Raw genomic sequence first — 18,335 nt, forward strand, 5'->3', positions numbered from 1 at the left:
TGTCAGCGGGGGAACCAAATCCTAAATTTAACCAAAAGTATTTATTTCCAACTCACCTCCGGCTCTGCAAAATGCTTCAATCATGCTGACCCGTCTTCTCCTCTTCTCAGCCAGGACTTCATCCCGTTTTATGTTTTGTTTTTTGTTTTTCTCGAGGCAGAATGAAGCACACACACGTGCAGCCAGTGCTGACGGTCGGCCTCCATGTTTGTTGGTTCCTGCCGTCATGTTTAATCATGTGAATTTCACCTGAGGTCCCAGGTCTCTGGAATCGTCACTTTGAAATCGTTTAGCCTAAATGCCGAGTGTGTGGTGCTGCGCCTCGACGAAATCGTCCCATTTGAGCTTTCCTGTGATTGAAATATCAAATTCTCTGTTGTTCTTCCTGTGGTTTCCCGCATTGTTAAAATGTTTGGACTTGAACATCCTCTGGTGCGCGTCAGCCATCAAGCTCCGTACCTCTAGATTCTCAGTGCCGTTCATCTTGTTCATCGTTTCATGTGCGCTCGTCAGAGCAGTCACGTGATGTTGCGTCCTGTCAGCTGATTCCTACAGGCTGCACACGCCCCCGTCCGACTGACAGCTCTTCATCCTCCTATACTGGGAAGTCATGTGTTTCTCTGATGATATGAGAGCAAGATGTTGGAAGACGAGAGCAGAACACGTTGTTAGGGAGGATTTTCTTCGTGCCGTACCGAGGTTCTTTTGAGATGAGCCAGATTCAATAAAAAAAAACATATTTGTGAAACAAAGCGTAACCCTGGCAGCATTGTTTTTTGCAGATTAACACATGATAAACACAATTTCTATATCTGACCTCTGAATTAGTGAATAAAGGTGTTTCATTTCCTTTCCTCTCTTTACTTTTAAACCTTGATTTTTTTTCTCACCTGCCTAAAGTTTCGTTTCTTTTCTTTCTTTTAACTCCCCCTTCTTTTATGTCTCTCTTTTCTTTCTCTGCCTCTTCCCTCTCTCCCCCCATTCCTCCTTCTGTCTTCAGGTTGTTTGAGCACCGTGGACGGGTGTCTCCAGTCCCTCGGGTGGTGCCAGTCAAACGCCCACGGGTAGCGGTGCCGCTGCTGCGACGAGTCAAATCGCTACCAGTCAAACTGCTGGCACGCACCGCCTCTGTCCTCCCCACCAGCAACGGCAACAGACAGCGATGTGAGTTCCAACACATCCATGAACTGTGAATGCACTTCTGCTGCTTTTATCACGTTCTGTTTATTACCCTTTACTCTCTCGTGAAAGAGAGAAGCATCTGTTCATTCTATTAGTAGCCACTTCTGGAACCAGGCAGTTACAGGAAATAACCACCAGGGGCACGTTTTTCAGTTTGTATTTGCACACCAGCGGGAGCAGGAAGGTGGCATGAGCCGGCCTGTGGTCGCTGTGGTCGGTGCGCTACTGGAGCCCATCGTGGTTACCTGGTTGGTTAAAAATGGGTTGTGGTTGCTGTGTGTGTAACACTACAGCCACACACGCGTGAGTAGCCAAATGAGCTAATGCTAAAGCTGCAGCCACACACACACGTGAGTAGCCAAATGAGCTAATGCTAAAGCTGCAGCCACACACACACAGGAATAGCCAAACGAGCTAATGCTAAAGCTGCAGCCACACTCACACAGGAATAGCCAAACGAGCTAATGCTAAAGCTGCAGCCACACTCACACAGGAATAGCCAAACGAGCTAATGCTAAAGCTGCGGTCCCACAGGTCAGTCGCCAAACAAGCTAACGCTAATACTGCGGTCACACGCGTCAGTAGCCAAAAGAGGTAATGCTAATACTGCGGTCACACACATCAGTAGCCAGACAAGCTAATGCTAACACTGCAGTCACACATGTCAGTAGCCAAACAAGCTAATGCTAACACTGTAGTCAAACACTTAATTAGCTAGACGTGCTAATGCTAACACTGCAGTTACACACACAAGTAGCCAAATGAGCTGATGCTAACACTGCAGCCACACATGAGTAGCACTCTGTAAAATGTAACACTTTCACAGATCGGCAGATTTAGTTGTGAATGCAGCCAAAATTCTCAACTTTAAAGTTACTGGTGTACTTGAGAGAACCTTGGTTGTGATTTCTTATAAATCAAATATATCAAATACAGCAACATCATCAGCGTGAGCTCAGACAGTAGGAGAGGAAGTACTGGACCTGACATCATCATGAGGGCTTCCACCCTGGGTGTTGCTGTCTAGTAGCCGTGTTCCTGTGTCCGTGAGACCGACTGTGTCTCGTCTCAACACATCAACGTTCTAGCAACCAAACAAGGGAGCGGGGCGGAGCGTCTTGGCCTTTCTGCTCCTGGAAACTCATGTTTCTGCTGTGGCAGCAGCATAGATCACATTTCCTCTGTCACAATTTGACAGGACTTCAGAGCAGTTTGTTGATGTAAAGTGGACCACTGGAGCTGGAAACCATTACATCCTTTATGGTGGGAGAACCAGTGCACCTGGAGTGAAACTGACACCTGTGACCTTCTTGCTGTGAAGGAGCAGCGCTTCGGTTCAGAGTTGGGCTGATAGGTTAGAAACACAGTTTGTTGCCTCTGCAAACGTCTGAGCAGCTGTGACTTTTGATGAGGATAGACGGTCCTAAATGTGTCCAAGTGACTGTGACTACAAGTACAAACCCTGATTGCTTCCAGTCGGGGCCGCGGTGTCGTGATTGTGACACAACATGTCGCTAAAAATCTGATCTAATAATTGCTGGTGTCCGTACCAAACAAGTAAGGAGCCTTGCATCTGGGGATTTGATTTGTGGGCGGTGCACGTGGTGTCTCATGACACATTTTACCTCACAACATTTCATCTTTCCTCTTTTATCTGACTACAGATGTGGGGGTTGCGGGCTGAAGGCGTCCAGGTCCTTGTCCTCTGTGTAACTTTGTGACTATCAAATAAGTTCTGCTTCGTCTCACTGACTTCCAGAGTGACAAGGCTCTGACGGCTGCAATTAGACGGAGCCTGCAGTTAAAGCTGTCACACATCAAGAGTTCGGTGGTGTCCTTGTTCCACTGGCTCCTCTCCTCACAACGGTTGGTGGAGAGCGACTGCTTGGAACATGTGACTTTCATCATACACCAAGGAGGAAGCAGACCTGTTTTTTTTTGTTGTTGTTTTTTTAACCTGATGCATTGCAAAGCTTTGATTATTGATATGAAGGTAATCACTGAACTGCTGGCTCAGGTGGAGAAAGACGCATCTGACATCGATCATCTCCTCAGCTCAGACCAAGAGCTTCCCAGGAGACCCTCTTGTCAATGTCCATCACCTCTTAATACCGTATCTGAGAGTGTGGGAACGCTTGTATCATAAAACTGTTATTATAACCTGATGCACAAGAGGCCTCGCCAGCCACATGTTGGAGATCCTGAGCAGATTTCTCCTTCGTACATGATTTATATGGTGGTCAAAGCCATTCATAACACCGGCCCCTTCCTCTTAGTTTGTGTTCCTACTGCTTCATGCAAAGTTAGCGACATCAGTTACTCTTTTTTTTTTTAAACTTATTCATTATGGATGCAGAAACTGAGACTGTATTTGAAAGGAACCACAGCAGCCTCTCTGATTCAGGCAAATATTTGCGGGGTTACTTGTCGTAAATAAAAATCAGCAACGATGAAACGCTCATAAATCTGGTGACTTAAACCTGCTAAGCACTAAAAGGTGTATTGAACTGACAGCTGGAACTTAAAGGTGTGGCGTGAGAAATACAGAAAGATAAAAACAGTAAAAGAGATTTCAGAATTTAAATTTACTCACTCTTCCTTCATGGACACTGGCACCAAATGTCACATTGTTGTCTCACGCTAATTTTCAGGGCTGCATCAGATGCGCCTCAGTCTGGACTCGCGACTCGTTTCCCCACTGTGCTCAAGCTGAAAAGTGTCATGTGCCTTTCAAACAACTCCTGAAAATTAAAAAAAACAAAACGGCCACAAATGTTTGTAGCTTGAATATTTCTAGCCTAAACGTTGGATTACAAACTTTCACGTTTCGGTCCAGTGAGATCCACGTCAGCTGCTGATCCGGCGCATCTCAGCGCCAGGGTGCAAGTGAGCAGCTGGTGGGTTGCGGTGTTTTGACCGCATGGTTGCGTAGAGCAGATGTGGTCATTCCGGGCGATGTGTTTCAAATGTCATTAACTGACTCTTTGCCACAGTTTTTGTGCTGTTTGTCGGTAATCGTTGCCTTCAAGCTAACGGTCTGCTCTCTCACAGGTCTGAAAGCTCTTTTTTTTTACATATCGCTGATCTCATTGTTTGCAAAATAACAGTGTGGACAGAAATTATGACTCTGACAAAGGAACTGAGTAGAGAAGCAAAGACTCGGACACGGACAGGTTAGCCAGGGGAGACGATTCGTAATGGATTCTCTGTTGTGTGTGTGTCTGTCTGCCTGTCTGTGAGATCTGGTTCCAGTCTGCTCCTGCAGCTGGTTTCTGGATTCTGGTTGAGGTTTGCTCTCCTTAGTGAGCGTGGATAGTGGAGTGTTACAGCTGGTCCTGCAGGTAATGAAGGCGTGCGGCGATGTCTCTGGGTCGTTGTGAGGGAGAAATGATCTTCAGATGTTTCCATGCTCTCTTGGTTCAACTCCTGGTTTCCTCTTGTTGACGAGGATGAAATCCTGTGTCTGTGGTACAGGTGCCACTGGTGTGGAGGGACGTGTCTGCTGCTCTGTCGACTCCTCAGAAGGTGGCTGAGGTGGGCTAACCAGACGCTAGAGGGACGTTCACCTGTGTGCTTTGTACTGGAAAGCTTGTTTTCTGTTAGCATGTCAGCTGATGCTGGCTTAAGAAGACTGAATAACAGAATGAGCAGTACTGATGTCTGCAGAACCCGTTTTGCACTGAATAAATCAGGTTCTTGTCCGAGTGCCTCGGTGCATGAAAAGCACTCAGATATTCAACAGGTGTTTGGGCTACAATGATGTCACTTCCTGTTAGTTCACAGGCCTGATCTGCCCACAGCTCCAGATTTTGTGGAAGCTCAACTGCAAAGGTAAAACTCAAGTCAGTTTCCATACTGTTTAATATTTAATGACTGCAAGAAAGCTGGTCCCACAAACACCGTACCTGGACTTGGTTTTGTTTTCCTCCACAAATATGTGATTTATTACATGAAGACAGGAGCAAACAGGCATCCTGAGCCCCCCCCCCCCCCCCCCCCCGTGTTCTAATCAGACTGGGGTTTGATAGCCGGTGCCGATGCACACGACCCTAAACTCATCTTTTCGTGTTTTTGTGCCTAAACTGAAGCAGACCTGAAACACTCGGCTGTCAGAGCAGTCGTAAGGTCTCTGTGGAAAAGAGGAGTCATTTCAGGCATGTTGATCACTGTTCTCATCCCCCTGGTTAGAGCAACACAGGAACTGTCTCACACACACACACACACACACACACACACACACACACGCATACCTGTTTTTCTGATGCCATCACTGTTTCATTTTACTGAATGCCATGAATTTTCCATGGCACCGGTGGCTCATTCTAACACTAACGAATCTGTGTAATTGGTCTGTAGGTGTGATTGGATATAGAACCTGTTTGATCTGGATTCTCTCTGACCTTTGATGACCTTGGATGAACAGTTCAGCCTTTTTGGTTCACCCTGATGAAGGTGCTCGGTGATCTGAGTCTGGATGCAGTTCCTGTAGTTCTGAGTGACGCGTGACACGACCAGCGGGTTAGGTTGAGGTTGGGAGAGTTGAGATGGAGTCCTGACTGCTGGGGGTGAGTCCCGGTCAGGGTTACCAACCTCTGTTGGCACCTGAGGGGTCGTCCTCACCTGTTATGGTCTGAGTGAGGTGACTGTCTCGTCCCACGGTCTTCGTCTCCGTTTCCCCTGTCAAAGAGACTGAACGTGTTCAGTCCCAGTGTCTCACTGGTTCCAGCACACAAGAGAGAGAATGAAGGAGCAAAAGAAGAGAGGAGAAGATTCCCATCGCTTCAGAGGACATTCATTCAACTAAACTTAAACCGTGCCCACTACCGGCCCAACTAAACTTAAACCGTACCCACTACCGGCCCAACTAAACTTAAACCGTACCCACTACCGGCCCAGCTAAATTTAAACCGTGCCCACTACCGGCCCAACTAAACTTAAACCGTACCCACTACCGGCCCAAATAAACTTAAACCGTACCCACTACCGGCCCAGCTAAACTTAAACCGTACCCACTACCGGCCCAGCTTAACTTAAACCGTACCCACTACCGGCCCAACTAAATTTAAACCGTACCCACTACCGGCCCAACTAAATTTAAACCGTGCCCACTACCGGCCCAACTAAACTTAAACCGTACCCACTACCGGCCCAGCTAAACTTAAACCGTACCCACTACCGGCCCAACTTAACTTAAACCGTACCCACTACCGGCCCAACTAAATTTAAACCGTGCCCACTACCGGCCCAACTAAACTTAAACCGTACCCACTACCGGCCCAGCTAAATTTAAACCGTACCCACTACCGGCCCAGCTAAATTTAAACCGTGCCCACTACCGGCCCAGCTAAATTTAAACCGTACCCACTACCGGCCCAGCTAAATTTAAACCGTACCCACTACCGGCCCAGCTAAACTTAAACCGTACCCACTACCGGCCCAGCTAAATTTAAACCGTACCCACTACCGGCCCAGCTAAACTTAAACCGTACCCACTACCGGCCCAGCTAAATTTAAACCGTACCCACTACCGGCCCAGCTAAATTTAAACCGTGCCCACTACCGGCCCAGCTAAATTTAAACCGTGCCCACTACCGGCCCAGCTAAATTTAAACCGTACCCACTACCGGCCCAGCTAAACTTAAACCGTACCCACTACCGGCCCAGCTAAATTTAAACCGTACCCACTACCGGCCCAATCCTAATCTCAACCTTAATCCTTGTCCTCATTAGTGAATGCGTGTGAGTGTGTGTGTGCATTTGTGAGTTTGTGTGTGAGTGCATGTGTGAGTGTGTGTGTGAGTGTGTGTGTGCATGTGGGAGTGTGTGCATGTGTGAGTGTGTGTGCGTGCATGTGGGCGTGTGTGTGTGCATGCATGTGGGATGTGTGCATGTGGGTGTGTGTGCATGTGTGAGTGTGTGTGTGTGTGCATGTGTGAGTGTGTGCGTGCATGTGTGAGTGTGTGCATGCATGTGTGAGTTTGTGTGTGCGTGCAAGTATGTGTGTGTGTGTGTGTGTGTGTGTGTGTGTGTGTGTGTGTGTGTGTGCATGTGGGAGTGTGTGAAGCAACAACCTGAAGAGTTTGCTGCAAATATGATGATTATTTGCTATAATTTGGGTCGCGCTGAATTTTTTTGTTTCACCAAAATGGATCAGTCACAGGATGACTGTAAAGATTTATGTCCCTCCAACACAAGGAATGCCTGATGAGACACACACACACACACAGACACACACACACACACACACACACACACACACACACATAGTTGGGAAAATGTGGTTGTAATTGTGGCTACAAAAACAACTGCCAGATGTCTTGCAGTTGTTCTTTGCTGCCACCAATTTACTCATCCCTTCATTTGTCATTCATTCATCTGCCATCACCATCATCACATCCCTCTCTTTCTACCTCTCTCTCACCGTCTCTCTCTCTCTCTCTCTCCCTCTCTCCCTCTCCCTCATTTGTGAGGTACAACACTGGTCCTCGACTCTCAGGACCAAACTTACCAACAAGTTACAACTCAGATTTCTAGAATTTAAACCCATCAGTGTGGCGGTCAACTGACCAACAGGTGGCAGTGCAGAGCGAAGATCCTCCTTTCAGTACCACGGAGCTGCCTTCTTCAGCAGAGGTGAACGAGGTACTGCTCACCTGAGTCCTACAGTACCTGCACTGTCCTCTGAAGAATAATCAGTCAGAACTTCCTCAACGCCTGGTCATGTGACTCCAGCAGCAGCCTGACAACAATCAGCCTTCATGCACCTAATTAGGAATGTTTGTCTTTGATGTTAGGAACTCATATTTAGTGAGTTCAGTGCAGTTTTGGCAGAAGCTCAAATGCTCCCAGTGTAGCAACGGCGCTGCTGCTGAACCCGCACTGCATCATGGGAAACTAACGCAGAGTACAAAGACGGGAGCAGAAATGATGCGCATACGTTCCCTCAAATATAAAACAAATTTGATTCATTTCTTCACAAGCAGGGGTTGTTGAGAGTAAATGAGAGTCAATTCCATACTTGGTGTTTTCATCAGCGTGTCTGCAGATCCAGTGTGGCGTCGGGTGGCGCGTCACATCTGCGGGTTATGAGCTGTGTTCTGCTTTGTGGCTGTTGATGATTTCTGAGAGACTTTCATCTGTGAATGTAACTCGGCTGGTAGATGAGAGGATTTGATCTCCAAAATATAAACGAAGCATAGCTGGCGTGCAAGTCCAGGACCTGTGAGGCGCCGGAGCCGGACTGAGGAACTTTGGCCGCACGCATTTACATGCGCTTTATGCACCCGAGTGAGCGACGTTTGGAGCCTGCATGCAGCGACTGACCCCCCCTACAGCAAGCGGCAGACTCCTTGTCCTTCAGTTGTTCTCCTCAGGTAACAGGACCCCTGAGCGCTGCCCCCGCCCCCCCCCCCCCCCCCCCCCCCCGTGTCGCAGCTTCCTCCCGTCCTGCTGCAGACAGACATCACTCATTGTGTTAGGAGAGAGGGAGGAATGGACAGATAATCCGGCCCACATGCATCTAACCATCTCCACATTTATGACTTTACAGCAGTGCTGTAGGCGATGTAACTGGAGATGAAGATGAGGATTATTTAAAACTTCGACCTCATTACTGGAGGATGATTTTGTACTCTGGCACCCTTTTGATTTAGGATTTGAAGATCTTAAAACGTAACATGAACCCTGGTTGGACAGTAAACGTTTCCACCGGTGGTTCAGACTCCTCTTGATTCAGATTCAGATTCATTCATTGCTCTGTTTTACATTATGAAGAAGCAGATTTATCGAATGATACTCGTCCACAAATTTCTCTTAACTCAACTTATCAACTTATTTCTCACGTCATAAATCCGTTTTCATCGCTATTGACATAATGATTTGTGAATAATGAGATTATTGGTCATTTCACTTTGGAATAAGAGATGTTCTCTCACTATTGTAAGGGAAGGAGGGAGCGAGGACGATGAAGACCTTCCTTTGTGGTCGTTGAATTAAGATTTTTGTCCTTCGTTTATTTTATTGCGATGATATCAAATGGCGCTGTATTCCTCGTTTGTATGTCCATCTTTGAATGAAGGAGTAATCGTTTTGATTATTGACAATAACGAGGGAGAGCAGACGGTTCCAGGTGAGGCAACAGACATCTGTCTTTCACCTGTGGCCCTCGGAACGTACGTGGACTTGATTCCAAGCGGAACACGTCTCCATGAGAACTCTCTTCTTCTTTAACTCTTCATGCCGTCGGCTTCTTTTCCCCAAGTGAGAAGTGAAAGATTTATTTTTACAGGTTGGAACTGCAATGAAAAGTCTCATCAGCCATGAAATACTTTTACTGAATTACACAGAACTACGCTCCCTCCTGACACACACACACACACACACACACACACACACACTTTACACAAATATATTGAGGTAAATTTTGAGCTGGGTCTTATTTAGCTTTCGTGTTTCAGAGGTGGTGGTGACATCACCAGCTTCCTCGCCCCTGAGTGGAAATTAATTGGTAAAAATGATGTTAGATTCTAGACCGTGCTCTGTAGGTGTGTTAACCAGTAGATGACCGTGTGTGTGTGTGTGTGTGTGTGTGTGTGTGTGTGTGTGTGTGTGTGTGTGTGTGTGTGAGAGAACAGCAGCAGCTGTGGAAGGTGCAGAGCTTCAGGCCATCAAGTCGGAGTTGACTCAGATTAAAGCCAACATCGAAGCTCTGCTGGGCCGACTGGAGCAGATTACAGAGGACACACACATCACCACCACCACAGGTGACTCACACAAACACTCACACACACACACTGATTCATCATCATCATCACTACACCAATGACAGCAGGTCATATGCAAGTTAACTCACTCGGACGTGAACCAGGCAACCGTTTGCTCACAAACTGAATTATTGAATAAAGTTCAATCTTCTTGGAGGCTCAAAACTGATTCGGTGACCCGAGGATCTGGAGGCCCCCAGTTCCCTCCCAGTTAAACAGCCGATCACCAGTCCAGAGAGGTGGGACGCAGCACAGTACAAGAGCAAGCAGATCTTACTGTTTCCATGGTCCACCTGACTTGATGAACACTGGTGCGTTCAGGGTTCATGGTTGTTGGCATTCACTGGATGAATGGGACATCACCACATTGCTGCGTACTGTAATCAGAATTGTTACTATGAGCAGGAGTAGTTGTAGTATTTCTAGTAGTTGTAGGAGTAGTGGTGGTACTGAAATGTGGATATTTTAGCAGTGTTGAGGAATGTCATCAATTACCATGGTAACTAGGCTCCCCAGGTAGTCTGAGGTAACGAGGCACCTCCAGGCCCTACCTGCTGAGCCCCGAGTCGGCCAAGAACTGAATCAAACAGCTCGTGCTCGGCGGGGCCCCCGCCTCCACCTCTTTATTGCACTGAGTCGTGAGGAGCGTTTCACGCACACCTGCTCCTCATCAGACAGGTTTGGGCCTCATAGAAAGATGAAATACTGACCTGGAGAGGAAAACGCGACGTGGTGATTCTACAAGCCGCCGGCTCCAGCCGTCATACCTGGGTCAGCTTTCAGCCATGTTTTTAAGGGGATTGATTTAAAACAAAAAAAAGCAACTATAAAAGGAGTGTTTGTGATAAAAAAGCTCGGTTGAGGAACTCATTAAATATTGAGTAATAAAAGTCCTAACATGCAAAGATCTAAATCAAAGTCATTAGTTTGGGTCATTTTTGACCCGTCTTGTGCACCAGAGCGTTTCCTGTCTCATGTCCTCCGCATGGGAACGAGCAATTAAAGTGTTTTCAGTGCAGAAACATTTGGCAAAACATTTTGCAGAGTTGAAGATGAAAACACAAAGACTCCTCTGTTGTAATAACCAGAACAATCAGGAAGCGACATGTGTAAACAATAGACGTTGGTCTGAAGCTCGACTTCCAAGGGAGCCGTTTCTGGACCTGCGCTCGCAAACATCCATAAATAACGCGAGAAACTCCAAGTCTCGATCGGCTCTGAGGGGGAGGTTCGCAGCAACAGGTGGGACGACCATGAAAGTACCAGGTATAAGTACTACCACTCCTTTTCATCCTCTCCTTCTTCTTTCTGCAGTTCAAATATGTTTGGTTTGTTCTCATCCAAATTGTAAATTTGCTCCCAGCAAGTCGAGGCTGTCATTGTTTTTTTTTGGGGGGGGGGGGGGGGTGAACATGAATGCTGTTTACAAACTACATGTACATGTACTTCACCCGGGAAGTACATCTTTGCCTCCAAGTACTCACTGATATGTGGCTGGCGCGTGACGCTCCTCCCTCCTGCATCAGTCCTGACTGACTCCAGAATGCAGGAAGAACCAGCCACGGACATGTAGCTGGAAGCTAACGGAGGCTGAACTCTCCAAGTCGTCTGCTGTAATCCAGGCCTTCTTAATCCAGGCCTTCTTAATCCAGGCCTTCTTAATCCAGGCAGATGATCGTTCGTCCATTCTTCCTCGTCTCAAATTCACACACTCCAGCTCTTCCCAGCATTCACGTCCCCTCATGTTGCTTACTTCCCTTCCTCACACTGCTGTACTTTTTTACTTTAGAAGTGACTTGGCCTGTTGTGACTCTTTAATACTTTGAGTCTCTGATTCTTGGTCAATTCTGATTACGTACATCAGGGTTTCTCTTCATGTTCGATATTCGCGCTGTTTTTATCCCGGCTGCAAAAATGTGGCGAGGAATCCAAACACCTGCAACCTCAACATCTACACACAATAGGAATTCATGTTAAGTACTGTGTGTACTACATAGTACGTCATAGTAAACTGGTATATATAGAGCCTATCATGTGTATTGTGTATAAATATAAATACGCACGCATGTACGGCAGACAGATGTTCTCTGCAGTCTGGAACCATTTTGCATAATGTGAGAATTCTGCCTCTGCTCTCCCATTTAAATTCATACCAAAAATATGAAGAGGCAATAAAATCAAACACAGCGGATTCCTCGCGTACGCAGTCGCGATACAAAGAACTGCAAACTTTCATCCCTCATAAAGGTCAGAGTGAGCCGGACGAGCCTGCGGTCAGAGGTCGTTTGTCACATCGACGCCTGTCCGTGTTGTTTAGGGGCTCCGAACAAAAATGACAGTAAAAATGGAGGGAAACCGCACAGAAGGTTCTGGAGGGAGAACAGAAATATTCCTCCCATCTGCTGTCAGGCTGCTGTTGAGAGCAGGACCATCCCTACACTCACTGTACAGCTGTACTGCAGTACAAGTACTTGATTCAGTGTGTGAGTACTTAGTGACCTGTCATGTTTGTGTCAGAGGACTTAGAACTTCCTGATGTGTGAAATACAAGTTCCAACTTAGCTTTCAGATCCATCCCTCCATCATCCCTCCATCATCCATCCATCATCCCTCCATCATCCATCCATCATCCCTCCACCATCCCTCCATCATCCATCCATCATCCCTCCATCATCCATCCATCATCCCTCCACCATCCATCCATCATCCATCCATCCCTCCATCCATCCCTCCATCCATCCCTCCATCCAGCCGGGGCTCCACCCACAACCTTCTTGCTGGGGGGCCACAGGGAGGACCGCTGCTCCACCCACAACCTTCTTGATGGGGGGCCACAGGGAGGACCACTGCTCCACCGGGCTGGCCTGTTTTCATATCAAATACTTAAAAACAACAACAAATGAAATCTGACAGTGACATTAATAATCACCAATGATCACATTTTGATTTGATACTCGCCAATGAAACCCAATGAGAAGAGAAATAATTTACTGTTATTGAAAGACTGAGGCTGGAGTCAGCGCCAACGGATGGTCCTCCAGTAAATACCTATGAATGTCAGGCCAGACTGGGTCGGTCCAGGCCAGACTGGGTCGGTCCAGGCCAGACCGGGTCGGTCCAAGCAGGTCTGGGTCAGTCCAGGTGTGCTGGCTGCATTGAGGCCAGACCATCTTGAAGCTGTAACCTCTCTCACTCACATCGGTCAGAAAGGTCGAGGAAGACAAACCAGTAGAGCGGCTCTGAGAACGGAGGAGGAACCAGAGAGTTTCCCCCGTGTGTGTGTACGTGTGTATGTGTACGTGTGTGTATGTGTGTGTGCACGTGTGTTCGTGTGTGTGTTCGCGCGTGTGTGTGTGCGCATACGTGCGCGCTGCTCTCCCTCCCTCTCCACGCTGACACGTCCTCATTGTTGTGTGTTTCTTGTGTTCGTGAAGAACTGAGGAGAGCAGAGGAGAGTCAGAGCCAGGAGGCGTGGCAGAAAGGGCCGGATTCCAGCTCGGACCTGGAAGACGAGGAAGAGGAGCAGAGACAGAACAGCGAGGAAGAAGAGCACACGCAGGATGACGCCCACGACCACATGGTGTGTGATTAGGAACCAGTTGGCGATACACGACATCGGGGTTTCAGCCGTTCTGGCGACGTGTTCCTTCTGAGTTGGATCCTCCCAGTTGTCGTCTCATCCCCACTAAACAAACATCCCTGTTACATTTGGAACAATCTGGGAAACGGGAACTCTCTGAGCCTGAGATGAAACGATTTTCTTGGTTTCCAAATCATAAATCTTAAACTTGTCACTTTGTTTCCTCCTAATAAACCAAGAGCCCACAGTGAGGAAACAGAGGCTCCAGAATAAACTGACGGATACAAAGATCACCAATAATCAGCCGACACGCCGCCGTAGCGCGAACAGGCGCGAGCGAGAGGGCCGACCGGCGGTGAGGTCGTCTTCATCTGGTCTCTCAGCTCTGCGTGTGTGCGTGTGTGCGTGCGCGCGCTCCAACAGAGAAACTCTTTTTATATTGTAGCAATAATCATAAAATGTGGCAAATGATAACACCAAGCTCTTGTCCAACATTCCGAGTGTTGCAGGGTTGTAGTTTCCTAGAAATCGTAGTTGAGGCTTCAAACAAAAGGCTGCTTCATTGTTTCATTGTTCTAAAGAATTAAATCATCCAAGAAATCAGAATTTGAAACAGATTTATAAAAAAAGCAGTTAAATTCAGCATCGACTGTTGCGAGAACTTCAACTGAATCACAAACTTGATGGCTGTAGCCTGTTTGGTTCTGCTGTTGTTCGAGTACGAATTTGGAAAGTGACGCTTCAGTAGGAGAACACATTCTTTTTATTTGTTTATTTTTTTGTGGCTGCAAAAGTTTTCACTCTGAAGAATTTCAAGACAAATTTGAAACCCGACCCGGACGCTTGGCAGCGCTGCGTCGCGTCCCTGAGCGACTCCAAGCAGACCAACCACTGTGAAACATGGCAACAGTAACCGTCGCCGTTGAGACCAGAGAGAGCCTCGCTGCTCACGATGACTCCGACAGTTTGGTCATGGAGCGTCTGCGGTGAGCGTCTGCAGCCTCCGTGGCGTTCAGGTCTCTGACGGACAGCAGCAGCTTCCCCACGTGAGTTCCACGCGTTCTGACAGGTGACAGACCAAACTGATCAACAACATCACGTGGATTTGTGTGCGACGCATCCTTGGAACAATTTTCTGGTGGATTTGTTTCTGAATTGGAAACCCCGGCAGGCCAAGCAGCAGATCGTCCGCTGATCATCCTTGCAGGCAGAAGCGCCCAGGTGGCGTGATGCTCACAGCAGGTCAAAAGGTCACGTCCACCTGACGGATTATTTCTGATGTTTTTGTATACAAAACCTTTCCAACTGTAGCGCTTAGAATCCTAGACACGATGTGTCTGTGGTGTCTGAGGCGCTTCGATGACCTCTCGTCCTCCAGGCTGCAGATGTGTGGTGAATTGATAGCTCGTGATTCCGTCGACTCGGCTTTCCACCAGCAACAAAACAAATGCTTCCCAATCCATCCGGGCTCAATAAATCCATCGGAATATGAATACAACAGAGAACTCCCCCAGGTGCGTTAGCTGGAGGATAGCCGCTGTGCTCGGTGCAGTTCGGCTGTACAGCTGTCAGTGATTGATCGGTCCGAGCTCAGCGCCGCCAGCAGAGAGGCTTCTCTAGTCGCCATGCTGGACTGAACAAGTCGGTGGAGTCGCACCTGCAACCTCATGACCAGCCGGTGATGTTCTTCTCTGTTTGCTGCACTTAGGACAGAAATGTTTGTATGAAAGCTGCAATACAGTTTTCATTATCGTAGTAGTAGTAGTAGTAGTAGTAGTAGTAGTAGTAGTAGTAGTAGCAGCAGCAGTAACTGTGGCATGTTTTCCCTGCTGCTCGCCAATGTTGTACTAGAGCTTTTACTTTGTCCACACAAGGCAGCTGATTGGACGAGATCATGACATCATGATCAGGTGAGAAACCAGCGTGATACGACCCTGGTTAGGGTGTAAGGACAGGAAGTGACTGTTCATCCAACACCAGTCACCTCAGGGGTGTGTGAGTGTGTGTGTGAGTGTGTGAGTGAGAGAGCGATCTGACAGTGGTCTGTCTGTTCTCCTGCTCCTCCAGAACAGTCACCGATCATCAGACATGGATCCCCTTCACCCCTGAAAGGTGAGCTCCAGTGTGTGTGTGTCTCTCCCTCTCTCTCTCTCTCTCTCTCTCTCTCTCTCCTGAAGTCTCCTCACCACACCACCACTGCTCTGCGCTCCAGTGTGTGTGTCTCTCTCTCCCTCTCTCTCTCTCTCCTGATGTCTCCTCACCACACCACCACTGGTCTGCGCTCCAGTGTGTGTGTGTGTCTCTCTCTCTCCCTCTCTCTCCTGATGTCTCCTCACCACACCACCACTGCTCTGCGCTCCAGTGTGTGTGTGTGTGTCTCTCTCTCTCTCTCTCTCTCTCTCTCCTGACGTCTCCTCACCACACCACCACTGCTCTGCGCTCCAGTGTGTGTGTGTGTGTCTCTCTCTCTCTCTCTCTCCTGACGTCTCCTCACCACACCACCACTGCTCTGCGCTCCAGTGTGTGTGTGTGTGTGTCTCTCTCTCTCTCTCTCTCCTGACGTCTCCTCACCACCCCACCACTGCTCTGCGCTCCAGTGTGTGTCTCTCTCCCTCTCTCTCTCTCTCTCTCTCTCTCCTGATGTCTCCTCACCACACCACCACTGCTCTGCGCTCCAGTGTGTGTGTGTGTGTGTCTCTCTCTCTCTCTCTCCTGACGTCTCCTCACCACACCACCACTGCTCTGCGCTCCAGTGTGTGTGTCTGTGTGTCTCTCTCTCTCTCTCTCCTGACGTCTCCTCACCACACCACCACTGCTCTGCGCTCCAGTGTGTGTGTGTGTGTGTCTCTCCCTCTCTCTCTCTCTCCTGATGTCTCCTCACCACCCCACCACTGCTCTGCGCTCCAGTGTGTGTGTGTGTCTCTCTCCCTCTCTCTCTCTCCTGACGTCTCCTCACCACACCACCACTGCTCTGCGCTCCAGTGTGGTTTCCTCTATGTACGTTTAGAAAAAGAAAAAGAAAAAACCCCACACTAAATCTCAGCAGCTGTGAATTGAAACGTCTTCTTGTGGACATTAAAGAGCAAAACATGATGGCCTAATGAAATTTTTTGGATTTGAAGGTTATTGTGCAGTAAAGGAAGCTGACTGAAGCATCTGGCTCTGTTTGAAAGCTCCCAACAGCATCAGCTTTATTGGTAGATAAGTCTTCCACCGTGTCAGGGGCACGTCACACTAAGTCATGCCGGGGAGGCAGCAATGCCCATAATTCAGCCGATATCTAACAGGATCTCATTCATTTGGGGCAACTCCATTCATCTCATCCCGAGATATACGGTTGGGAACATGATGGAAGACGAAGCACACCTCTTTGTAATGCTTTCAAAGGTCAGAGCGCACGTAAATCAGGCTCCTCCGACTCGACTCAAGCTGCCGACGAGGATGAATGCTCTCAAATGAAGACGCGTCAGACCCTTCAGACGGGCCGGGACTCCCAGTGGGAACTTTGGTTCTCCACTACGTTTTTATTGTGCTGAGATTTTTCCCCCAAGTTAGAAGTTTTCTAAGCAAAATATGAGTTTTCTGATCTGATTGCAAACGCAAGTGAAAGATGATTGATTATTGGTCCAAGCACATGAATAAGAACGAGTTTGATTCAGACGTGGATGTCGTTTTATTAATGTACTCAGGTGAGAGAGTAAAACCTCCCAACCACAGCAAAGTCACAGACGCTCCAACTCCTGAGACCTGAGATGCAGACTAACTGGACGTGTAGTCAGGTCGAATAAACGACAATCATAAAAACAATAAAAGGCAGGAAAAGCATGAAATAAGTGAAGAAGAACTAAAGATGAGAAGAAGGTGCTTGAGAAACGAGCCTTGAGCTGCTCCCTAAAGCCAAGGCCTGAGTCACAAGATGAACCTGCGCGGGTGCAGGAGCACTAGCAGCCTGCAACAGCGCCTCCTGCAGGCCAAACACTCAACATGTGGCAGCAAGTTACAGTTGCTTTCTTGAAAAATTTGTCAACAATTTGTTTCCAATTATTAAAATAAACTCTTAAAAAAAATTAAAAAAAACTTTCTTCTTATTAACTGTGTTTGTTACTAATAGAAACCTTGAAAAAAAGAACTGAAGGAAGTGACCCGAGGGTCCCTGTTGGATTTTGAAAGATAAATAAATACAAAGAGTGAAGAGGAAAACCTCCAGAAGCTCTCGGAGGTCGATGATGTCACGCATCTCGGCGTGCTGCTCATCTGGGAGTGTTTCTGATGGTGCTGGTCACTGAGACTGTGTGGACTGACTGGACTGTGGGTTTGTGCAATCGCAGGACTGGAGGCCCACGGGAGGAAGGACACACAAGAGCGGCGGCGGCGGCGGCGGCGCTGGGGGGGGCTCCGGCTCAGCTGCAGCACCTCCGACGCAGTGGCAGATATCTGTTCGTTTGTGTAAATAAACGTTTAAACACAATTTCAATGCGTTTGGTTTAATTTTTCAGCGAGGGAATAAAAAAATGACGTGCTGAAGCAGTGCGTCTTCCTGCCTCACACTCCTCCGGCTCCGCACTCCTGCACACTCAGGGATGCTGCTGATGACAGAGTAGGACACCACCAGGCCGGGAGGGGAACTGCACCTTCGGCACTCCTGCCTGCAGAAGTCTAACCCTGATGACGTGATGTCCTGGTAGTTTCCACACGACAACATGAACTCGTTCAACAACTTGACGACAGTCCCTCAGCCTCCAGCTGCACGCACGTCGCTGGCTCCTTCCGCACATCTGATCAAGTAATCGTATCAATCTGCAGCTGCTTTG

General features: G+C 48.0%; 1 protein-coding gene across 3 annotated transcripts in view; it reads left to right on the forward strand.

Moving 5' to 3' along the window:
- Window positions 1–17,914, forward strand: part of raly (RALY heterogeneous nuclear ribonucleoprotein) — a 64,010-nt gene extending 46,096 nt beyond the window's left edge. For 2 of the 3 annotated variants that reach the window (XM_086200322.1, XM_086200323.1), the window contains exons 5-9: window positions 1,001–1,164; window positions 9,816–9,944; window positions 13,379–13,524; window positions 15,592–15,636; window positions 17,853–17,914. In XM_086200322.1, the coding sequence (XP_086056448.1) occupies window positions 1,001–1,164; window positions 9,816–9,944; window positions 13,379–13,524; window positions 15,592–15,633 (481 nt within the window). In that variant the 3' untranslated portion in view covers window positions 15,634–15,636; window positions 17,853–17,914. The remainder of the gene's footprint in view (window positions 1–1,000; window positions 1,165–9,815; window positions 9,945–13,378; window positions 13,525–15,591; window positions 15,637–17,852) is intronic. The other variant, XM_086200324.1, reaches the window with a different exon arrangement.
- The last annotated feature ends 421 nt before the right edge of the window (window positions 17,915–18,335 follow it).

This window comes from Aulostomus chinensis, chromosome 3 (genome assembly GCF_037954235.1).
Source record: "Aulostomus chinensis isolate RoL2024-O1b breed Wild chromosome 3, RoL_Achi_v1.0, whole genome shotgun sequence".
NCBI lineage: Eukaryota > Metazoa > Chordata > Actinopteri > Syngnathiformes > Aulostomidae > Aulostomus > Aulostomus chinensis.